At 46.4% G+C, this 23,446-nt stretch overlaps 1 protein-coding gene across 1 annotated transcript; it reads left to right on the top strand.

Moving 5' to 3' along the window:
* LOC306836640 (vascular cell adhesion protein 1-like) lies at positions 1-23,446 on the top strand (the record flags this gene model as incomplete). Its single annotated transcript, XM_079363817.1, has 9 exons — positions 1-12; positions 252-573; positions 9,721-10,050; positions 10,154-10,366; positions 10,964-11,233; positions 11,954-12,041; positions 12,123-12,180; positions 12,667-12,870; positions 23,405-23,446. The coding sequence occupies 9 exons, from the start codon at positions 1-3 to the stop codon at positions 23,444-23,446; spliced, it is 1,539 nt and encodes a 512-aa protein (XP_079219943.1).

Here is a 23,446-nt window from a genome sequence, read left to right as displayed (position 1 = left end):
ATGCAGCAGCCAGTCTGTCCTAAACAGCTCTCTCCAATGTTAAAGATCTGGCCTGCAGTACCCATTTTGAACACTAGATGTCAGAGATACATACTGCTCCTTTAAACTCTTAATGGCACCTCCATTTTCATTTTTCCTGGTTCTCAGAAAGTTTCCTGATTTTCTGTCTCACTGTGTAATTTTTCTGCAACATTAAAAAGGTTTATTCAGCAGGTGTGATCCTCCACTTCAGAACCAAAGCTGCTGTATAGAACACATCACCATCTGATGTGAGTGACAACGCTCTCTCTGATTCTCCTCCAGATGCTCCAAAGCTTCCCTCTGTGTCACTGAGTTCCCACCGTGAGATAGAGGAGGGCTCTTCAGTCACTCTGACCTGTAGCAGCGATGCTAACCCAGCAGCTGATTACACCTGGTACAAGGTGGACGGACCTCTAAACCCTCATCACACATCTTCAGGACCAACGCTTGTCTTCAGCTCCATCCAGTCCTCTGACTTCGGGGAGTTTTACTGTGAAGCTGAGAACACGCTGGGGAGAACGACCTCCAAACACGTCTCTGTCAACCTCCCATGTGAGTAAAACACTCATTGAATAGAGTGATATAAAATCCTGCAGTACCTGGAGTGTCCACTAGAGGCTGGCTGCAGTACCTGGAGTGTCCACTAGAGGCTGGCTGCAGCAGCACAGGAAGTCACATACACACCCATTCAAACAGCCTGTTTTTACAGCAGACATGAACATGTTTACAGCCTGCTTCAAAAAACCAAATAGGTGTGATTAGCTCATGTCTCCATCCACACACACTGTACGGGGGGAATGTTTTGATGACTCAGCAGTTCTGATTGGATGAAGGATCAGAGTTATTCACAATAAGGCGTGTAGCTGAGCTGATTGACAGGTGGGCGCCGTGTAACGGTTTGTCAGGAGGCTTAAAACCCGCCTCAGCTCTCAGCCTGTCGTTAGCTTGACTCTGAGTTAGCAGCCTGTCGTTAGCTTGACTCCGAGTTAGCAGCCTGTCGTTAGCTTGACTCAGAGTTAGCAGCCTGTCGTTAGCTTGACTCCGAGTTAGCAGCCTGTCGTTAGCTTGACTCAGCACAAAAAGTGAACAGAACAGAAACTCACAGAAAGGAGAACTGATGTTTCAGTCTCATCCTTCCTCTGAAGTGTCTCACATATCTCTCTTTCATTCTTAGGGATCTCATACTCAGTAAAAACCATCCTCAGGGGGACTCTGCCGCTCCTCATGTTGAGTCTTCTGCTCCTCCTGGCTCTGTGGACGAGGTCAAACCATCAACATTCATTCTGTTCTTTATGACCGCCATCTTGTTCTATGTGGATTTATTGTTTTCTGATTGAACCCAGGTGGACGAAAAGTGTAAACTCCACCACTGAACCAGACGAACCTGCAGAGATGATCGAGGTGAGAGAGAGAGAGAGAGAGAGAGAGAGAGAGAGAGAGACAGAGACAGAGTGAGAGAGACAGAGACAGAGTGAGAGATAGAGAGAGACAGAGACAGAGAGAGAGAGAGAGACAGAGAGACAGAGAGAGAGACAGAGACAGAGAGAGAGAGATAGATAGAGAGAGAGAGAGACAGAGAGAGACAGAGAGAGAGAGAGAGAGAGAGAGAGAGAGAGAGAGAGAGAGAGTGAGAGAGACAGAGACAGAGTGAGAGATAGAGAGAGACAGAGACAGAGAGAGAGAGATAGATAGAGAGAGAGAGAGACAGAGAGAGACAGAGAGAGAGAGAGAGAGAGAGACAGAGAGAGAGAGACAGAGAGAGAGAGACAGAGACAGAGTGAGAGAGACAGAGACAGAGTGAGAGATAGAGAGAGACAGAGACAGAGAGAGAGAGAGAGACAGAGAGACAGAGAGAGAGACAGAGACAGAGAGAGAGAGATAGATAGAGAGAGAGAGAGACAGAGAGAGACAGAGAGAGAGAGAGAGAGAGAGAGAGAGAGAGAGAGAGAGAGCTCTGACTGACTTTCTGTCCATCACTGATGAAATCTATTTCTGATCAAATCTTCTCCCCTCAGTTAGACGTCCTGTATGAGAACGTGTCGGCCGACGCTGCAGCACAGACAGAAGCTGCAGAGGAGCAGGAAGACATGAGGAGAGGAGAGGAGACGAGGAGAGAGGAGACGAGGAGAGAGGAGACGAGGAGAGAGGAGACGAGGAGAGAGGAGAGTAGGAGAGAGGAGAGTAGGAGAGGAGGAGAGGCAAGGCCAGGAGAGGAGGAGAGGAGACGAGGCGAGGTGAGGAGAGAGGAGGCGAGAAGAGGAGAGGAGGAGAGGAGAGAGGAGGCCAGGAGAGGAGAGGAGGTGAGGAGAGGAGAGGAGGAGAGAGGAGGCCAGGAGAGAGGAGGCCAGGAGAGGAGAGGAGGAGAGAGGAGGCCAGGAGAGGAGAAGAGGAAAGAGGAGGCCAGGAGAGGAGAGGAGGAGAGAGGAGGCCAGGAGAGGAGAGGAGGAGAGAGGAGGCCAGGAGAGGAGAGGAGGAGAGAGGAGGCCAGGAGAGAGGAGGCCAGGAGAGGAGAGGAGGTGAGGAGAGGAGAGGAGGAGAGAGGAGGCCAGGAGAGGAGAGGAGGAGAGAGGAGGCCAGGAGAGGAGAAGAGGAAAGAGGAGGCCAGGAGAGGAGAGGAGGAGAGAGGAGGCCAGAAGAGGAGAGGAGGAGAGAGGAGGCCAGGAGAGGAGAGGAGGAGAGAGGAGGCCAGGAGAGAGGAGGCCAGGAGAGGAGAGGAGGTGAGGAGAGGAGAGGAGGAGAGAGGAGGCCAGGAGAGAGGAGGCCAGGAGAGGAGAGGAGGAGAGAGGAGGCCAGGAGAGGAGAAGAGGAAAGAGGAGGCCAGGAGAGGAGAGGAGGAGAGAGGAGGCCAGGAGAGAGGAGGCCAGGAGAGGAGGAGAGGAGAGAGGAGGCCAGGAGAGGAGAGGAGGAGAGAGGAGGCCAGGAGAGGAGAAGAGGAAAGAGGAGGCCAGGAGAGGAGAGGAGGAGAGAGGAGGCCAGGAGAGAGGAGGCCAGGAGAGGAGGAGAGGAGAGAGGAGGCCAGGAGAGGAGAGGAGGAGAGAGGAGGTGTCAGGAGAGAGGAGGCCAGGAGAGGAGAGGAGGAGAGAGGAGGCCAGGAGAGGAGAGAGGAGGCCAGGAGAGGAGAGGAGGAGAGAGGAGGCCAGGAGAGGAGAGGAGGAGAGAGGAGGCCAGGAGAGGAGAGGAGGAGAGAGGAGGTGTCAGGACCTTCACAGGCTGTGTGAGAAAAGTATCGTCCTGAATGTTAGCGATTACTCTTGAGATGTTGAAACCAATGTTGAGTTCAGACATGGAGACGTTATATGTTTAAAGGCTGAACGTGGTAGTAGTCTCAGTGTCTCGTCTGAAAGGAACTCTGTGAGTCCTGACAGTCTACAACGAGTCAGACAGAGTCTGTGATGCTGCCTGAGCCGGATCTACACCGTGCTTACATGGACGGCTGGCTCCTCCCCTTGTGTATAAAAGTTGTTTCATTAAAGGACTCGAGAGAAGAAGAAGAAGAAGATGCTGAACTCACTGATTATTTACATGTCGTTTCAGCCTTTGTAGAGAATGTAGCTCATGTTGTGTTCACTTACTGGCAGCATGATGCTACGAGCTAACTCAGGGTGGTTTTATGCTGGAGCTCAAAGGCCACATCTGCTGGATCCAGAAGGGGCATATTCTTCCTTTCAATTCTTCCACTTTATTTTATGAAGTTAAATCAAGTAATTCAGCTGGTCCAAGCTAACGTGGGAACTCGACCCTTCCTGGAGACAGAGGTGGAGACAATCGACTTGTCTTCGTCTCTCGTCCTGTGAAGACATTTTTTGATTCCCAGGAGAAAGAGTCGATTGTTGTTGTTTTCCAACTTCATTTCATTTTTGGAGCACAATTCCATCACTGAAGCTAACTTAAATCAGCTGTTAAATCGTCTTGACTTAAAGATCCTTTGTCCAAGATTGGACCCAGATCTGACTTGGAGCTGAGCAGATTCAGACCGACTGCCATCATCATCATCATCATCATCGTCACTCCTACCTGCTAGCTCCTCGGTACCTTTGAAAGCTGAACAAACAAAGTGAGCTTGATTTCTGAGCTCGTGTTTGAAACCAGAAGGGAGCCGAGTCCAGATGTTTATTACAGACTCCCATTTAAATCAATTCCAACCATATATCTGTTTTTTTACCTTATAACTTCACAAAACCATTGTCATGTACTCGTGTGTGTGTGTATATATATATATTCATTGATATTTACCTTGTTTATCTGCATCATTTTACTTCATTAAATTGACACCTAATCCTCCAGAGCTGCTCCGTGTGTTCTGTGATTGAACAGAGTTTACCCTTCTGATAGATGATGATTCATTCATTATGATTTTCATTGTCTTTGATGTGTTTTTCTATAGTTACTTGTGTTGCTGCTTGTTTTGTCCAGGACACTGTTGAAAAAGAGATTTTCATGAGTTTCTCTTCCTGCTAAAATGAAGGTTAAATCAATAAATCAATAATGATCACTAAGGTGGATGTCCTCCTTGTCACCGAGGTGGTGCCCCGTCTTTCTACTCCGAGGTCAACATGAGGATATGTTAATATCTTGATAGATGAATACGTTACATAGGACGGGACGGTTTCACTTCCTGGTTCGAGCTCCTCACGTCTCATCCATCTGTAGCTGAGAGAGGCAGACAGACACGTCCATGAGGCAGGCGGCCATTTTGTTTCATTTTTCATCACTATACGATTGTTATCTCGTCTTCTCTGAGCTCACACGTAAACAGGCTACTGACTGATGTGGAAAAATATCGTATCTTAAACTTGTGTGGAAAGAGACCGTCCAATGTTTCACAGTGGGATGTTGAACGCTTGTGTGCGGAGAGAGAGAGAGAGAGAGAACTGACTCAGACATGTTACATGTGGAGGAGGATGGAGGTTTTCTGCCGCTCTGGTCCAGCATCAGCATGGTCTCACTTAAAGTCTGATAAAGTGTGCTGATGTAAGACTGTATCATCGTTACTGTTGTGTGAATTCCCCGTGGTCTCTGAGTCGACCTGACATCGGAAACTTCCCCGTCATGCATAAATGAAATCTCTTACTTCGATCTCGTGCTGCTGTTTTCTGACATGTTGTGGTTATGACTGCTGCTTCCAGCGTATCTGTGTTTGGGAGGGTTTTTTGTATTTCCTCTCCCCTTTACTGGCAGATACGGTTTCTGCAGAAGAAGACATCATGAACCGCAAATATAGAAGAGGAAGGATTCATCAATCAGGCGTGGGTGAAAAGTTTTAAAGAGTCAACAAAGTCAGAAACCAGAACTGTCAGGGCCTGATTTACTAAAGGTGTGCGAGTATTAAAACGTGTGCAAACTTGATACCAGCAGCAAAAACTGTGCTATCTGATATGCTAACAGCTAACTATGTGCTAACAGCGTGCAGTGAGGATTGAGTCTTTCATTATGAAGATGCAGAACGAGGCGTTTCTGCCTCAGTGTGTAAAATACTGGGAGGAGAAAATGTAAAGAAGTGAAGTTAGTACACACAGTGTGATTTACCAAACCAGGTAAAGACTGCTGAATTTAACACCTTTAAAGAACTAATCCAGGAGCCCCAGTGTGACACACTGCAGGCTGCAGGTAGGAGGAGACACAGGATCAATAAAAGACGTGTTTACATGTTTAAATGACAGAAACATAAATGGGATGCTTTTATTTTGTATCTTGCTTCAATAATAGTTTAAAAGAAACGTCATGATTAAACTGTGAACATTCACAGCGTCTGCTTTCTAAAGAATTTCAACTTTAGTGTAAACAAAAGGAGCTGTCATGGCAACCTTTGTGTTTTTTTCTTCCTTAAATCAAGCAAGAAGTAAGCTAACAGTCTCACCTTGGTATATTTCAGGGAACATTTATATTTATATTTATATTATATTATATAATATTTCTCTTCTCCCATATGCTTCTGATTTATGTAATAAGTTGTAAAAAGTTGTTGAAGTTTACATGAAAATAAAATAAAAACTAGAAAACTGAAGCTAGTGATTAGCAGTCAGTGATTTCAAGCTAATTTTAGCAGCTAAAATTACTAATCTTTATTGACTGGTACTTTTTATATCTTTTACAGGAAATAATTTCTGATAGTTGCACGAAACTGCACACAGTCTTTAGAATATTAGTTAAAACAATAAAACCTGAAGTACACTTACCTTATAAAGGTGCAACGTTCTTTAGTCGGCACTGCTTTGCTCCATGTTGTGATAACTGGCGAGTATGATACACTTTTCCAGAAGTGTGTAACCTGCTGCAGTGACATCAAACATCCACCAGGGTGCCTGCACGTACACACACTTCAGACACACTTTTCCAGTTGTTGTCACCTTGTTGGCCGAGTGAAAAACAGCAGAGGAGTATCAGGGAAGTCTCCTGAGCTGCTTTAAAGCATTAAACCATATGGGGCCCAGCATTTTGGCCCCACAAGGATTCATGGCCCCAAATGGTTGGTGGGTTACTGGGGGTCTGGCCCCATAAAGTACAAATGTTAGAGTGAGCACACACACACACACACAGTTAACTACATATACACACACATTCACATACATAATCAACACACACACAAAGTTCAATATACACACACACATGCAGTTCACTACACACACATACACAGTTCACCACACTTACACGCTGTTCACTACACACACACGCGTGCACACACACATACACACACACACACCCTGTACACCACACACACACACACACACACACACACAGTTCACTACATACACACATATCCACATACATAATCAACACACACAGTTCAATATACAAACACACACATGCAGTTCACTAAATACACACTTACACGCTGTTCACTACACACACACACACACACACACACACACGCTGTTCACTACACACACATACACACACACGCACACACACAGATCCTGACAGTGGATGGATCTGTGAAATAAACTGTTGTGATTCTTTGAGCATCGTGTCTCCTGTTGTTGTGTGAATGTTGGCTGACATGTTCTCATGCCCCCCCCCCCCCCCCCCCCCCCCAGAGCTCTGACACTGGGACCATCAGCAGCTTGTTCAGTGTTCATGTTGCGTAAGAAAAGCTTGTGGTCTCTGTGAGCTTCTTCCTGCTCTTTGTCTTATCTCATATGTTGATCACGTAAAGAGGCAGGAAGTGTAGTCATTAAAAACAGTGTGATCTGTGTGCTGGGCTCACTGCCTGCAGAGGACACTCTTCTTTCAGACCCTCCTCTTCTTCACATGTAAGTAGAGTCCTTCCTCAACATGTCTGCTAATGTTTGAGTGCTGCTGTCTTCTTCTTCTTCTTCTTCTTCTTCTTCTTCCACCTGCTAACATGTTTGATCGTCCGTAAAGTCCCAGCGAGAGAGGAGAGGAGCAGCCATGAGTTTGATCCGAGCAGCCAGTCTCTTCATCGTCCTCGTCCTCCTCTCTGTGTCAGGTACTTCACATCCACACTTTCACTCACTTTGGGACTAAAAAGAGGAAGTGTGGGAGGGATTCATGCACACTGAAGCTCACCTGTGTGAAAAGTGGATCAGCTTCAGGTGACTTGATTTGGAGCTGGACTTAAATGTGGTTGCAGGGAGACTCACATAGACTTAAAGCACCACAGGTTGTCTGTTTGGATCAGCTGCTTGTTTACATACACCAAAGCTCAAATACATGTTGCTGTTTGTTTATCTGTTATTGATGATGGTGATGTCTTATATGTGCATGCAAACTCTTCACCTGTGAAAATGATAGATTCTATGTACCAGGCATTTGTTTCTTTATAAGGCTGTTTTGCACAGACTGTCTCCGTATCTGTGTTCTCTGCTGGTTCCAAGAACAAACAGCACTCGTAGCATCGAGCACTTTTATTATGAACGAGACAACGAGACAATTCCTGCAGAACGTGTGTGTGTGAGTGTGTGTGTGTGTGTGTGTGTGTGTGAGTGTGTGTGTGTGCGTGAGTGTCTGTGTGTGTGTGTGTGTGTGTGTGTGTGCGTGTGTGTGTGTGTGTGTGTGTGAGTGTGTGTGTGCGTGAGTGTCTGTGTGTGTGTGTGTGTGTGTGAGTGTGTGTGTGCGTGAGTGTCTGTGTGTGTGTGCGTGTGTGCGTGAGTGTCTGTGTGTGTGTGTGTGTGTGTGCGTGAGTGAGTGTCTGTGTGTGCGTGAGTGTCTGTGTGTGCGTGAGTGTGTGAGTGTGTGTGTGAGTGAGTGTCTGTGTGTGCGTGAGTGTCTGTGTGTGCGTAAGTGTCTGTGTGGTTGTGTGTGTGTGTGTGCGTGTGTGTGTGTGTGTGCGTGAGTGTCTGTGTGTGTGTGTGTGTGTGTGTGTGTGTGTGTGTGCGTGTGTGTGTGTGCGCGTGAGTGTCTGTGTGTGTGCGTGAGTGTCTGTGTGTGCGTGAGTGTCTGTGTGTGTGAGTGTCTGTGTGAGTGTGTGTGTGTGTGTGCGTTTGTGTGTGTGTGTGCGTGAGTGTCTGTGTGTGTGTGAGTGTCTGTGTGTGTGTGTGTGTGAGTGTCTGTGTGTGCGTGAGTGTCTGTGTGTGCGTGAGTGTCTGTGTGTGTGTGTGTGTGTGCGTGAGTGTCTGTGTGTGTGTGAGTGTCTGTGTGTGCGTGAGTGTCTGTGTGTGTGTGTGTGTGTGCGTGAGTGTCTGTGTGTGTGTGAGTGTCTGTGTGTGCGTGAGTGTCTGTGTGTGCGTGAGTGTCTGTGTGTGTGTGTGTGTGTGTGCGTGAGTGTCTGTGTGTGCGTGAGTGTGTGTGTGTGTGTGTGTGTGTGTGTGTGTGTGTGGGACAGCAGTAAGCATGGTCCCATCTAACAGCTGAGACAGAACTCTGTCCCACTCTAAACTAACTCTGATAAGCTGCTCACTGATTGGTTGACATTCAGCTTTGATCTGCCAGAACATTCCATCAATGTATTTGAATGGGTTTACCACTGCTCGAGAAACCTCAAATATCTATTGAGGATATAATAATAATAATAATAATAATAATAATATTTAGAATAGTAGTAGTGTGGTTTGCCTTTCAGGCAGCCAGCCTAATAATGTTCCTCAGAGCTGCTCTACGTTTGGTGAGAGGGCCTTTAAATGTTTTGCACCCTCATCATGGTGTAAGCTCCAGGAGCACCTTCAACTGGGATCTCTAGGAAGGAGTTTTTAATGCTGCTTTCTTGGACAGAACTCCCATGGAAAAGAGATTGTTTTTATCTCACTGGGAATATTCCTGTTAACATAAACATTAAAAACAAAAAATAAATAAATGAACTTCCAGACTTTACCTCTGCAGTATTTGTTCTAAAGCAGAGTTTGTTCACAGATGTGCTCTAAAGTTTTTATCTCCTGATCGCTTTGTGGGCGTAAACTTGACTCACAGTGAAAATCTTCCACATTCACACATCTGAACCAAACCCTGCTTCTTCCTTCCCTAAGTAGGAGATCTTATCCAAGCTGTTAACCAATGAGGCTGATGCTAGACAACAACCTGCAGTTCCTCCAGTGTCCACTAGAGGCTGGCGGCAGAAGCACAGGAAGTCACATACACACCCATTTAGAAACAAACCTTTGGTATATTTTTGAGTCTTTAAAGTGATTACAGTCTGATAGAATCATGATCAGAGGATTTTTACACATCCAGATATGTTGAGGTTTTATTTGTTCTTCTTAAAGTTCTGAATGTTGATGGTTGTTCCTGATGTGCTCTGTGTTGCAGCGGTTCAGGTTCAGGATGTCTGGGGTGTGACGTGCTCTCCTTCTGTGATCTGTGCCAATAAAGGATCGACTGTGGAGATGAGCTGCACCATGATACCCCCAGAGGGAATAAACCAGGAAGTTAACACACAGGAAACATTTTGGTCTAAACGTCCTAAATATGATGTTAAAGAAGACCCCCAGTATTCAGGCCGTGTGCAGAGTACCTGTGTGAGGAACAACTGTACTCTGACCATCACAGACGTGACAGAGACAGACAGCGGTTATTACGTGTTTCAGAGAAACATGAGCAGATATTCCGTGAGAGCTCTGGTCCTCCTGATCGTCAGAGGTAATATTTCAGACTTTATTCTCTGAGCTCAGTTTCTAACATGCTGTATATACATGTATTTATTTCTGCATGTTTGTGTGCTGATATTTCTACTCATGTTCAGATCTCGAGGTGAAGGTGAGAAGACAAGATGAGACTGGACCCATCTTTTCGTGTGTGCACACATGTCTTGATGATACCTCCTTCATCTGGTTCAAGAATGGAGAAGAAATCAAACATGAAACATCACCTGATTATTCATCCCATCAGATTCTTCATACAGACAGTTATTCCTGTGCTCTACGAGGACAAGAGAAGTTCCCGTCTCCTCCAGTGTGTGAGTTTATTTACAGTCTTCACTGATTCACACCATCACACACACACACACACACACACACCACACACACACACACACACACACACACACACCACACACACACACACACACACACACACACACACACACACACACACACACACACACACACACTCACTCACACACACACACACACACACACACACACACACACACACACACACACACACAGCCTTTACAGGACCAATCAGAGAGCTGCTCTCTTCCTGTGTGATCATGAAGGAAACCTGCTGTGTTGAAGCTTCTCTGACAACAATGCAGCAGCCAGTCTGTCCTAAACAGCTCTCTCCAATGTTAAAGATCTGGCCTGCAGTACCCATTTTGAACACTAGATGTCAGAGATACATACTCCTCCTTTAAACTCTTAATGGCACTTCCATTTTCATTTTTCCTGGTTCTCAGAAAGTTTCCTGATTTTCTGTCTCACTGTTTAATTTTTCTGCAGCAGTAAAAAGGTTTATTCAGCAGGTGTGATCCTCCACTTCAGAACCAAAGCTGCTCGATAGAACACATCACCATCTGATGTGAGTGACAACGCTCTCTCTGATTCTCCTCCAGATGCTCCAAAGCTTCCCTCTGTGTCACTGAGTTCCCACGGTGAGATAGAGGAGGGCTCTTCAGTCAATCTGACCTGTAGCAGTGATGCTAACCCAGCAGCTGATTACACCTGGTACAAGGTGGACGGACCTCTAAACCCTAATCACACATCTTCAGGAGCAACGCTTGTCTTCAGCTCCATCCAGTCCTCTGACTTCGGGGAGTTTTACTGTGAAGCTGAGAACATGCTGGGGAGAACGACCTCCAAACACATCTCTGTCAACCTCCCATGTGAGTAAAACACTCATTGAATAGAGTGATATAAAATCCTGTAGTACCTGGAGTGTCCACTAGAGGCTGGCTGCAGTACCTGTAGTGTCCACTAGAGGCTGGCTGCAGTTCCTGGAGTGTCCACTAGAGGCTGGCTGCAGTACCTGGAGTGTCCACTAGAGGCCGGCTGCAGCAGCACAGGAAGTCACATACACACCCATTCAAACAGCCTGTTTTTAACATGTTTACAGCCTGCTTCAAAAAACCAAATAGGTGTGATTAGCTCATGTCTCCATCCACACACACTGTACGGGGGGAATGTTTTGATGACTCAGCAGTTCTGATTGGATGAAGGATCAGAGTTATTCACAATAAGGCTTGTAGCTGAGCTGACTGACAGGTGGGCGCCGTGTAACGGTTTGTCAGGAGGCTTAAAACCCGCCTCAGCTCTCAGCCTGTCGTTAGCTTGACTCAAAGTTAGCAGCCTGTCGTTAGCTTGACTCTGAGTTAGCAGCCTGTCGTTAGCTTGACTCCAAGTTAGCAGCCTGTCGTTAGCTTGACTCCGAGCTAGCAGCCTGTCGTTAGCTTGACTCCGAGTTAGCAGCCTGTCGTTAGCTTGACTCAAAGTTAGCTTGACTCAGCACAAAAAGTGAACAGAACAGAAACTCACAGAAAGGAGAACTGATGTTTCAGTCTCATCCTTCCTCTGAAGTGTCTCACATATCTCTCTTTCATTCTTAGGGATCTCATACTCAGTAAAAACCATCATCAGGGGGACTCTGCTGCTCCTCATGTTGAGTCTTCTGCTCCTCCTGGCTCTGTGGACGAGGTCAAACCATCAACATTCATTCTGTTCTTTATGACCGCCATCTTGTTCTATGTGGATTTATTGTTTTCTGATTGAACTCAGGTGGATGAAAAGTGTGAACTCCACCACTGAACCAGACGAACCTGCAGAGATGATCGAGGTGAGAGAGAGAGAGAGAGAGAGAGAGAGAGAGAGAGACAGAGAGAGAGGGAGAGACAGAGAGAGAGAGACAGAGAGAGAGAGAGAGACAGAGAGAGAGAGATAGAGAGAGACAGAGACAGAGAGAGAGAGAGAGAGAGAGAGACAGAGAGAGAGAGAGAGAGACAGAGAGAGAGAGAGAGAGAGACAGACAGAGACAGAGTGAGAGAGAGAGAGAGACAGAGAGAGAGAGACAGAGAGAGAGAAACAGAGACAGAGAGAGAGAGACAGACAGACAGAGAGAGAGAGAGAGAGACAGAGAGACAGAGACAGAGACAGAGAGAGAGAGAGACAGAGAGAGAGAGAGACACAGAGAGAGAGAGACAGAGAGAGATAGAGATAGAGAGAGACAGAGAGAGACAGAGAGAGAGAGAGAGAGAGAGAGCTCTGACTGACTTTCTGTCCATCACTGATGAAATCTATTTCTGATCAAATCTTCTCCCCTCAGTTAGACGTCCTGTCTGAGAACGTGTCGGCCGACGCTGCAGCACAGACAGAAGCTGCAGAGGAGCAGGAAGACATGAGGAGAGGAGAGGAGACGAGGAGAGAGGAGACGAGGAGAGAGGAGACGAGGAGAGAGGAGACGAGGAGAGAGGAGAGTAGGAGAGGAGGAGAGGCAAGGCCAGGAGAGGAGGAGAGGAGACGAGGCGAGGTGAGGAGAGAGGAGGCCAGGAGAGGAGAGGAGGAGAGAGGAGGCCAGGAGAGGAGAGGAGGTGAGGAGAGGAGAGGAGGAGAGAGGAGGCCAGGAGAGAGGAGGCCAGGAGAGGAGAGGAGGAGAGAGGAGGCCAGGAGAGGAGAAGAGGAAAGAGGAGGCCAGGAGAGGAGAGGAGGAGAGAGGAAGCCAGGAGAGGAGAGGAGGAGAGAGGAGGCCAGGAGAGGAGAGGAGGAGAGAGGAGGCCAGGAGAGAGGAGGCCAGGAGAGGAGAGGAGGTGAGGAGAGGAGAGGAGGAGAGAGGAGGCCAGGAGAGGAGAGGAGGAGAGAGGAGGCCAGGAGAGGAGAAGAGGAAAGAGGAGGCCAGGAGAGGAGAGGAGGAGAGAGGAGGCCAGGAGAGAGGAGGCCAGGAGAGGAGGAGAGGAGAGAGGAGGCCAGGAGAGGAGAGGAGGGGAGAGGAGGTGTCAGGAGAGAGGAGGCCAGGAGAGGAGAGGAGGAGAGAGGAGGTGTCAGGACCTTCACAGGCTGTGTGAGAAAAGTATCGTCCTGAATGTTAGCGATTACTCTTGAGATGTTGAAACCAATGTTGAGTTCAGACATGGAGACGTTATGTGTTTAAAGGCTGAAGGTGGTAGTAGTCTCAGTGTCTCGTCTGAAAGGAACTCTGTGAGTCCTGACGGTCTACAACGAGTCAGACAGAGTCTGTGATGCTGCCTGAGCCGGATCTACACCGTGCTTACATGGACGGCTGGCTCCTCCCCTTGTGTATAAAAGTTGTTTCATTAAAGGACTCGAGAGAAGAAGAAGAAGAAGATGCTGAACTCACTGATTATTTACATGTCGTTTCAGCCTTTGTAGAGAATGTAGCTCATGTTGTGTTCACTTACTGGCAGCATGATGCTACGAGCTAACTCAGGGTGGTTTTATGCTGGAGCTCAAAGGCCACATCTGCTGGATCCAGAAGGGGCATATTCTTCCTTTCAATTCTTCCACTTTATTTTATGAAGCTAAATCAAGTAATTCAGCTGGTCCAAGCTAACGTGGGAACTCGACCCTTCCTGGAGACAGAGGTGGAGACAATTGACTTGTCTTCGTCTCTCGTCCTGTGAAGACATTTTTTGATTCCCAGGAGAAAGAGTCGATTGTTGTTGTTTTCCAACTTCATTTCATTTTTGGAGCACAATTCCATCACTGAAGCTAACTTAAATCAGCCGTTAAATCGTCTTGACTTAAAGATCCTTTGTCCAAGATTGGACCCAGATCTGACTTGGAGCTGAGCAGATTCAGACCAACTGCCATCATCATCATCATCATCATCATCGTCACTCCTACCTGCTAGCTCCTCGGTACCTTTGAAAGCTGAACAAACAAAGTGAGCTTGATTTCTGAGCTCGTGTTTGAAACCAGAAGGGAGCCGAGTCCAGATGTTTATTACGGACTCCCATTTAAATCAATTCCAACCATATATCTGTTTTTTTACATTATAACTTCACAAAACCATTGTCATGTACTCGTGTGTGTGTATATATATATATATAGTCATTGATATTTACCTTGTTTATCTGCATCATTTTACTTCATTAAATTGACACCTAACCCTCCAGAGCTGCTCCGTGTGTTCTGTGATTGAACAGAGTTTACCCTTCTGATAGATGATGATTCATTCATTATGATTTTCATTGTCTTTCATGTGTTTTTCTATAGTTACTTGTGTTGCTGCTTGTTTTGTCCAGGACACTGTTGAAAAAGAGATTTTCATGAGTTTCTCTTCCTGCTAAAATGAAGGTTAAATCAATAAATCAATAATGATCACTAAGGTGGATGTCCTCCTTGTCACCGAGCTGGTGCCCCGTTTTTCTACTCCGAGGTCAAAATGAGGATATATTAATATCTTGATAGATGAATACGTTACATAGGACGGGACGGTTTCACTTCCTGGTTCGAGCTCCTCACGTCTCATCCATCTGTAGCTGAGAGAGGCAGACAGACACGTCGATGAGGCAGGCGGCCATTTTGTTTCATTTTCCATCACTATACGATTGTTATCTCGTCTTCTCTGAGCTCACACGTAAACAGGCTACTGACTGATGTGGAAAAATATCGTATCTTAAACTTGTGTGGAAAGAGACCGTCCAATGTTTCACAGTGGGATGTTGAACGCTTGTGTGCGGAGAGAGAGAGAGAGAGAGAACTGACTCAGACATGTTACATGTGGAGGAGGATGGAGGTTTTCTGCCGCTCTGGTCCAGCATCAGCATGGTCTCACTTAAAGTCTGATAAAGTGCGCTGATGTAAGACTGTATCATCATTACTGTTGTGTGAATTCCCCGTGGTCTCTGAGTCGACCTGACATCGGAAACTTCCCCGTCATGCATAAATGAAATCTCTTACTTCGATCTCGTGCTGCCGTTTTCTGACGTGTTGTGGTTATGACTGCTGCTTCCAGCGTATCTGTGTTTTGGGGGGTTTTTGTATTTCCTCTCCCCTTTACTGGCAGATACGGTTTCTGCAGAAGAAGACATCATGAACCGCAAATATAGAAGAGGAAGGATTCATCAATCAGGCGTGGGTGAAAAGTTTTAAAGAGTCAACAAAGTCAGAAACCAGAACTCTCAGGGCCTGATTTACTAAAGGTGTGCGAGTATTAAAACGTGTGCAAACTTGATACCAGCAGCAAAAACTGTGCTATCTGATGTGCTAACAGCTAACTATGTGCTAACAGCGTGCAGTGAGGATTGAGTCTTTCATTATGAAGATGCAAAACGAGACGTTTCTGCCTCAGTGTGTAAAATACTGGGAGGAGAAAATGTAAAGAAGTGAAGTTAGTACACACAGTGTGATTTACCAGGTAAAGACTGCTGAATTTAACACCTGTGAAAAGAGCTAATCCAGGAGCCCCAGTGTTACACACTGCAGGCTGCAGGTAGGAGGAGACACAGGATCAATAAAAGACGTGTTAACAGGTTTAAATGACAGAAACATAAATGGGATGCTTTTATTTTGTATCTTGCTTCAATAATAGTTTAAAAGAAACGCCATGATTAAACTATGAACATTCACAGCGTCTGCATTCGAAAGAATTTCAACTTTAGTGTAAACAAAAGGGGCTGTCATGGCAACCTCCGTGTTTTTTTCTTCCTTAAATCAAGCAAGAAGCAAGCTAACAGTCTCACCTTGGTATATTTCAGGGAACATTTATATTTATATTATATTATATTATATAATATTTCTCTTCTCCCATATGCTTCTGTTTGATGTAATAAGTTGTAAAAAGTTGTTGAAGTTTACATGAAAATAAAGTGAAAACTAGAAAACTGAAGCTAGTGATTAGCAGTCAGTGATCTCAAGCTAATTTTAGCAGCTAATCTTTATTGACTGGTACTTTTTATATCTTTTACAGAAAATAATTTCTGATAGTTGCACGAAACTGCACACAATCTTTAGACTATTAGTTAAAACAATAAAACCTGAAGTACACTTACCTTATAAAGGTGCAACGTTCTTTAGTCGGCACTGCTTTGCTCCATGTTGTGATAACTGGCGAGTATGATACACTTTTCCAGAAGTGTGTAACCTGCTGCAGTGACATCAAACATCCACCAGGGTGCCTGCACGTACACACACTTCAGACACACTTTTCCAGTTGTTGTCACCTTGTTGGCCGAGTGAAAAACAGCAGAGGAGTATCAGGGAAGTCTCCTGAGCTACTTTAAAGCATTAAACCATATGGGGCCCAGCATTTTGGCCCCACAAGGATTCATGGCCCCAAACGGTTGGTGGGCTACTGGAGGTCTGGCCCCATCAAGTACAAATGTTAGAGTGAGCACACACACACACACACACACACACACACACACACACACACAGCAAAGGGAGAAATGGATCAATCCAAACTATGAGACACTTCCTGTTGTTCGTGGAAGAAACTCGAGTCCTCTGCTGTTGTTTCTTTACTTTCTTTAAATCTGCAGAATTTATCCAATCAACTTAAACGTTTCTCTCCTCACTCGAGAATTTGGACCTTTATTCTGGTGAAAATCAAGAAATAGACTCGAGTTCAGTTCTCAACGATTGTCCAGCCGCAGGAAAATGAAACAGTCCACCTGCTTGATGGAGACGGTTCTGTTCAGTCTCGAATGCTGTTTGATAGATGGGCAGAAAGTCTCCGGCTGACTCATTCAAACTATCAGACACAGTTAGTCTGCCAACACACTGAGACAGACGGAGGACTATCAGAGCGATTAAACAAGTCTATATTCATCACCAAACAGTTCCATAAAAAGAAACTCAGAGTGCTTAAAGAAGGTCAGTCCTGAAGTGCCAAGTTTCAATTTGACCCGGTTCATGTTCAATCATTCTACATTAGTAATAAACCCCCAAAAATCCTACTGAGCATACTTTGTTCCTCATTTAAAACTACATTACCAACTCAGTGAAAGCTGCCAGCTTAAAAAAACAAAACAATGTCGAATAAATCTACCATGAAATCAGATCTACTGGACTCTGAGCGGACGCTGTCGACGTATTAAATGTTTCAGCCTTCGCTCTCTAAAGAAAAGTTTTTATTAAACTGTGATCGCTTCTCTTTCGATGGTGGGAAACCTTCAAGTTGAAACTCATCAAGGCAGTGATTCAGAATGTTTTCAGCTCAAATATGAATGTCTGTACAATATTTCTGCTGGTCTAAATACAAACTGATTACAAAATGTAGAAATATGAAAAGTAGACCTGACTTCAACAGAAGTAGTTGCGTCTCTTGGATTAATTTGGTCTTAGTCAGAGAGAGTTGTTGTTTACCTGGTTTAACATGTCACAGGGGGGCGTGTCCTGTCCACACCTGTTATAACAAGACGCCACATACACACAGTCAGCGAAATATTGTACAGAGGGAACATGAGGAATAAAGAGTTTGAACATTCATTGGAACCTGGAGGAGAATAATGAAAAAGAGACTTCACTAAAGTGTCGACACGAGTAAATGTTGAACTCCAGGTTGTTCATGTTTGTCTCTGCACATTTGTTCAGGGTCGTGCATCACTGCAACTCCAACTGTAGCATCTGTTCTTATCAGCTTCATATCTGATGCGTCTCTTATCCGGTCCGTGGTCTGAAGCATGAGCTGAGAGGAAGAGCACACTTGCACCCATTATAACATCTCTGCTCTCTAACAGTTCATGCAGATACAATCAGACATAAAAAGTAGAGCACGGTTGTTTAAATGTTCATGTTGTAAAAAAACATCCCTGATCTCTCGCTGCATGTTAGAGTCATTTATTTGCTAACAAGCTAACAGTTGTTTCCTGCTAACAAGGCTCTGCTGTGATCGCTTCTCTTTCATGAAGAACTGCTGACCCAGACTGATGTTTGCATCGACAGGACCCAGTAGAGGTGGTTCAGTCCTTGGTGCCTCCCTAACACAGGGAGGAGATCTGAGCTGGACTCAGTACACTGCAGCAGGGATCATACATCCTGTCTGGGCTAGGAACGCCTCAGAAGCCTCCAGGACGAGCTGCAGACGTCGCTGAGGAGAGTCTCTGACCCCGGACCCCGGACCCCGGAAAGGTCTTAGAAAAAGGGCGGATGAAAAAGGACAGAATCTGTTTGAGGCTGTTTTAGCAACATAAAGTGTATTATAGTTACAGAGTCTTTAAGATGTAGAAAAGCTAAAGCTCTGACAAAAGAGCGTAAATCAGATAAATCCTTTTCCACAGCATGGAGATGATCATGGGTGTGATGGTGGAGGACAGTCCACTCACTCAGCCAGTAGTTTGCGTTCTCCGAGCGTGGTTTACAGTGAGTGTGAAATCACAGCTAGCTGCCTCTGAGAGTGAAGAAAGATTCTCACATCTCTACGTCTTTAATCACCTCTTTACTGAGAATGATTACTTTCTGTCGACTTTGAAACCTTTTTTCACACCTGTGAATGTTTCTGCGACTGATCAAAGGAAGCTTCTGATGGTTGTGGACGCGTCGGTCCGCTGACGGAGAATCTGAGCCGAGTCCGTCTGATGAGGAAGCGTTTAACTCGGACAAGCGTCGGAGAGATGCGGTGAGGAAATCTGATAGAAAAACACTCGAGATGAAAGAGAAATCGTCCGTCTGTGTGTGTGTTTGGCTCACCTGTGTGGAAGGAAGTTTTCCCAGCATGCTTCATGTTCTTTTGAGCTGCCGCCTCAGGAGAGGAAGCAAACGCAGAGAAAAGGAAGGAAGAAGAAGAAAATGGAGTTCATTAAAGGTAAACGGCTTCATTTCTGCCCTCGTACAGTTTTTATTTCAACTGCTGCTTTTAATCAGAATCTGAGACTTTACTCACATTTACATCTGTGCAGCAAACACACAAATACACACACACACACACATACACACACACACACACACACACACACATATACACACACACACACACCTCAAAGATCAAACCAGTTTGAAAAGACTCCGATGGGATGTGCTCAGATTAAGGGGATTAAAAGTCATAGAGCCCAGCAGCAGAGAGAGAGAGAGAGAGTCGTTCCCAAGGTAACGGCAGCTTCCTCCACCTGACACACACTTAATCTGCTGCTCGGAATCATAACGCACGCACACACACACACACACACACACACACACACACACACACACACACACACACACACTCCCTCCTTTCCTTTGTTACACCTAAACACTCACTTTTGTCCCCCGATAATTTTCTCTCCTCCTTGTGTTTCCCACAAACAAACATTCTCTATCCTCTCATCCGTCCATCAGCTGTTCAGAAATGTTTTACTTATGCAGCCCAGAATAATGCTCTGCATCCAGCTGCAGACATTACAGCCTGTTTACCTACTGCAGACATTACAGCCTGTTTACCTGCTGCAGACGTTACAGTCTGTTTACCTGCTGCAGACGTTACAGTCTGTTTACCTGCTGCAGACGTTACAGTCTGTTTACCTGCTGCAGACGTTACAGTCTGTTTACCTGCTGCAGACGTTACAGCCTGTTTACCTGCTGCAGACACGTTACAGTCTGTTTACCTGCTGCAGACGTTACAGCCTGTTTACCTGCTGCAGACGTTACAGCCTGTTTACCTGCTGCAGACGTTACAGTCTGTTTACCTGCTGCAGACGTTACAGTCTGTTTACCTGCTGCAGACGTTACAGTCTGTTTACCTGCTGCAGACGTTACAGTCTGTTTACCTGCTGCAGGTGTTACAGCCTGTTTACCTGCTGCAGACGTTACAGCCTGTTTACCTGCTGCAGGTGTTACAGCCTGTTTACCTGCTGCAGACGTTACAGCCTGTTTACCTGCTGCAGACGTTACAGTCTGTTTACCTGCTGCAGACGTTACAGCCTGTTTACCTGCTGCAGACGTTACAGCCTGTTTACCTGCTGCAGACGTTACAGTCTGTTTACCTGCTGCAGACGTTACAGCCTGTTTACCTGCTGCAGACGTTACAGCCTGTTTACCTGCTGCAGACGTTACAGTCTGTTTACCTGCTGCAGACGTTACAGCCTGTTAACCTGCTGCAGACGTTACAGTCTGTTTACCTGCTGCAGACGTTACAGCCTGTTTACCTGCTGCAGACGTTACAGCCTGTTTACCTGCAGACGTTACAGTCTGTTTACCTGCTGCAGACGTTACAGCCTGTTTACCTGCTGCAGACACGTTACAGTCTGTTTACCTGCTGCAGACGTTACAGTCTGTTTACCTGCTGCAGACGTTACAGTCTGTTTACCTGCTGCAGACGTTACAGCCTGTTTACCTGCTGCAGACGTTACAGTCTGTTTACCTGCTGCAGACGTTACAGTCTGTTTACCTGCTGCAGACGTTACAGCCTGTTTACCTGCTGCAGACGTTACAGTCTGTTTACCTGCTGCAGACGTTACAGCCTGTTAACCTGCTGCAGACGTTACAGCCTGTTTACCTGCTGCAGACGTTACAGTCTGTTTACCTGCTGCAGACGTTACAGTCTGTTTACCTGCTGCAGACGTTACAGCCTGTTTACCTGCTGCAGACGTTACAGCCTGTTTACCTGCTGCAGACGTTACAGCCTGTTTACCTGCTGCAGACGTTACAGTCTGTTTACCTGCTGCAGACGTTACAGTCTGTTTACCTGCTGCAGACGTTACAGCCTGTTTACCTGCTGCAGACGTTACAGCCTGTTTACCTGCTGCAGACGTTACAGCCTGTTTACCTGCTGCAGACGTTACAGCCTGTTTACCTGCTGCAGACGTTACAGCCTGTTTACCTGCTGCAGACGTTACAGCCTGTTTACCTGCTGCAGACGTTACAGCCTGTTTACCTGCTGCAGACGTTACAGTCTGTTTACCTGCTGCAGACGTTACAGTCTGTTTACCTGCTGCAGACGTTACAGTCTGTTTACCTGCTGCAGACGTTACAGTCTGTTTACCTGCTGCAGGTGTTACAGCCTGTTTACCTGCTGCAGACGTTACAGCCTGTTTACCTGCTGCAGGTGTTACAGCCTGTTTACCTGCTGCAGACGTTACAGCCTGTTTACCTGCTGCAGACGTTACAGTCTGTTTACCTGCTGCAGACGTTACAGCCTGTTTACCTGCTGCAGACGTTACAGCCTGTTTACCTGCTGCAGACGTTACAGTCTGTTTACCTGCTGCAGACGTTACAGCCTGTTTACCTGCTGCAGACGTTACAGCCTGTTTACCTGCTGCAGACGTTACAGTCTGTTTACCTGCTGCAGACGTTACAGCCTGTTAACCTGCTGCAGACGTTACAGTCTGTTTACCTGCTGCAGACGTTACAGCCTGTTTACCTGCTGCAGACGTTACAGCCTGTTTACCTGCAGACGTTACAGTCTGTTTACCTGCTGCAGACGTTACAGCCTGTTTACCTGCTGCAGACACGTTACAGTCTGTTTACCTGCTGCAGACGTTACAGTCTGTTTACCTGCTGCAGACGTTACAGTCTGTTTACCTGCTGCAGACGTTACAGCCTGTTTACCTGCTGCAGACGTTACAGTCTGTTTACCTGCTGCAGACGTTACAGTCTGTTTACCTGCTGCAGACGTTACAGCCTGTTTACCTGCTGCAGACGTTACAGCCTGTTAACCTGCTGCAGACGTTACAGCCTGTTTACCTGCTGCAGACGTTACAGTCTGTTTACCTGCTGCAGACGTTACAGTCTGTTTACCTGCTGCAGACGTTACAGCCTGTTTACCTGCTGCAGACGTTACAGCCTGTTTACCTGCTGCAGACGTTACAGCCTGTTTACCTGCTGCAGACGTTACAGTCTGTTTACCTGCTGCAGACGTTACAGTCTGTTTACCTGCTGCAGACGTTACAGCCTGTTTACCTGCTGCAGACGTTACAGCCTGTTTACCTGCTGCAGACGTTACAGCCTGTTTACCTGCTGCAGACGTTACAGCCTGTTTACCTGCTGCAGACGTTACAGCCTGTTTACCTGCTGCAGACGTTACAGCCTGTTTACCTGCTGCAGACGTTACAGCCTGGTTACCTGCTGCAGGATGAACTCAGACTGGAGAGACTTGTTGTTGTCATGTCCTCAAAGTGTCCTGAGACGGAGCAGCTTTCATCATAAACAGTTTGTAGTCCAGCTGACAGAGGAGTCAGCAGGAGGCTGATTAGATCTGATTTAAGGGTCTGGACTCATGTGGATGTTTTAGTTTGTAAATCCTGGACTGACCCCAGTGAGTGTGACCACAGGCAGAAGAGCTGGTGCCCCTATTACTCTCTGACTGTGTGTGTCTGGATGTGAGTGAGTGTGTGTGTGTGTGTTTGCATGCCTAATGCTACGCGAGGCTGTGTCAGAGATAATTGAGTGTGGATGCACATTTCATTGTGTCTGAAAGAGTCTGATAGCATCAATAAAGCAGGAGGAGGAAGACGAGGAGCAGGATGAGGGAGCAGACCACCCTGCAGCCGGGCCGCGGGTCACTGAGCCTCATTAGTGGACCATCACAGTCTGTAAGTCACTCAGAGAGACATCAGGGAGGGCCCCTGAGCTGTCCCCCTCCTCCCCCAGAGTCCTCCTGATCAGCCTGAATCACTCTTCTTCCTCCTCCTGCAGCTGCTCGCTCTCTTCTTCTTCTTCTTCTTCTTCTTCTTCTTCTCTGGTTTTCTGCAGCTGTTCATGTAAAGGCAGCCTTCACTCACACAGAGGAGATAATGGGACATGAGTTTGTGTGCACAGAAGGTCCAGTGAAGTCTGAGAGGCATTTTTCACATATTTGACTTTTTTCTTCACGTCTCTGTTTCAGATGAGTAAATGAAACACTCTGTATCAAGCAGAAATCCATCAGATTAACCGAAACACATAATAAGGACTCAGAATAAACATTGAACCAGCTCCCCGAGTATAACATCTGCCATGGGAATGTGGTCAAAGGCGATGCAGCAATTAACGGCCGCATCCTTGAAACTGAACAATTGGATGCTGATAACGTCAGAGCGGTGCACTGAAGGCTGTTCCACTTCAAAGGCTCCTTTAAATGTGTTATTTTCCCCCCGGCTGACGAAGGATCCATCCGGTGTGTCTGTCATCGGTCTCACACGTTCTTCTTTCAGATCAAACTGAGCGGTCTGCAGATCGCCCCCTTCACAGGATGA

The sequence above is a fragment of the Symphodus melops genome (assembly GCF_947650265.1).
Source record: "Symphodus melops genome assembly, chromosome: 16".
NCBI lineage: Eukaryota > Metazoa > Chordata > Actinopteri > Labriformes > Labridae > Symphodus > Symphodus melops.
This window is presented reverse-complemented; position numbering and strand designations above follow the sequence as displayed.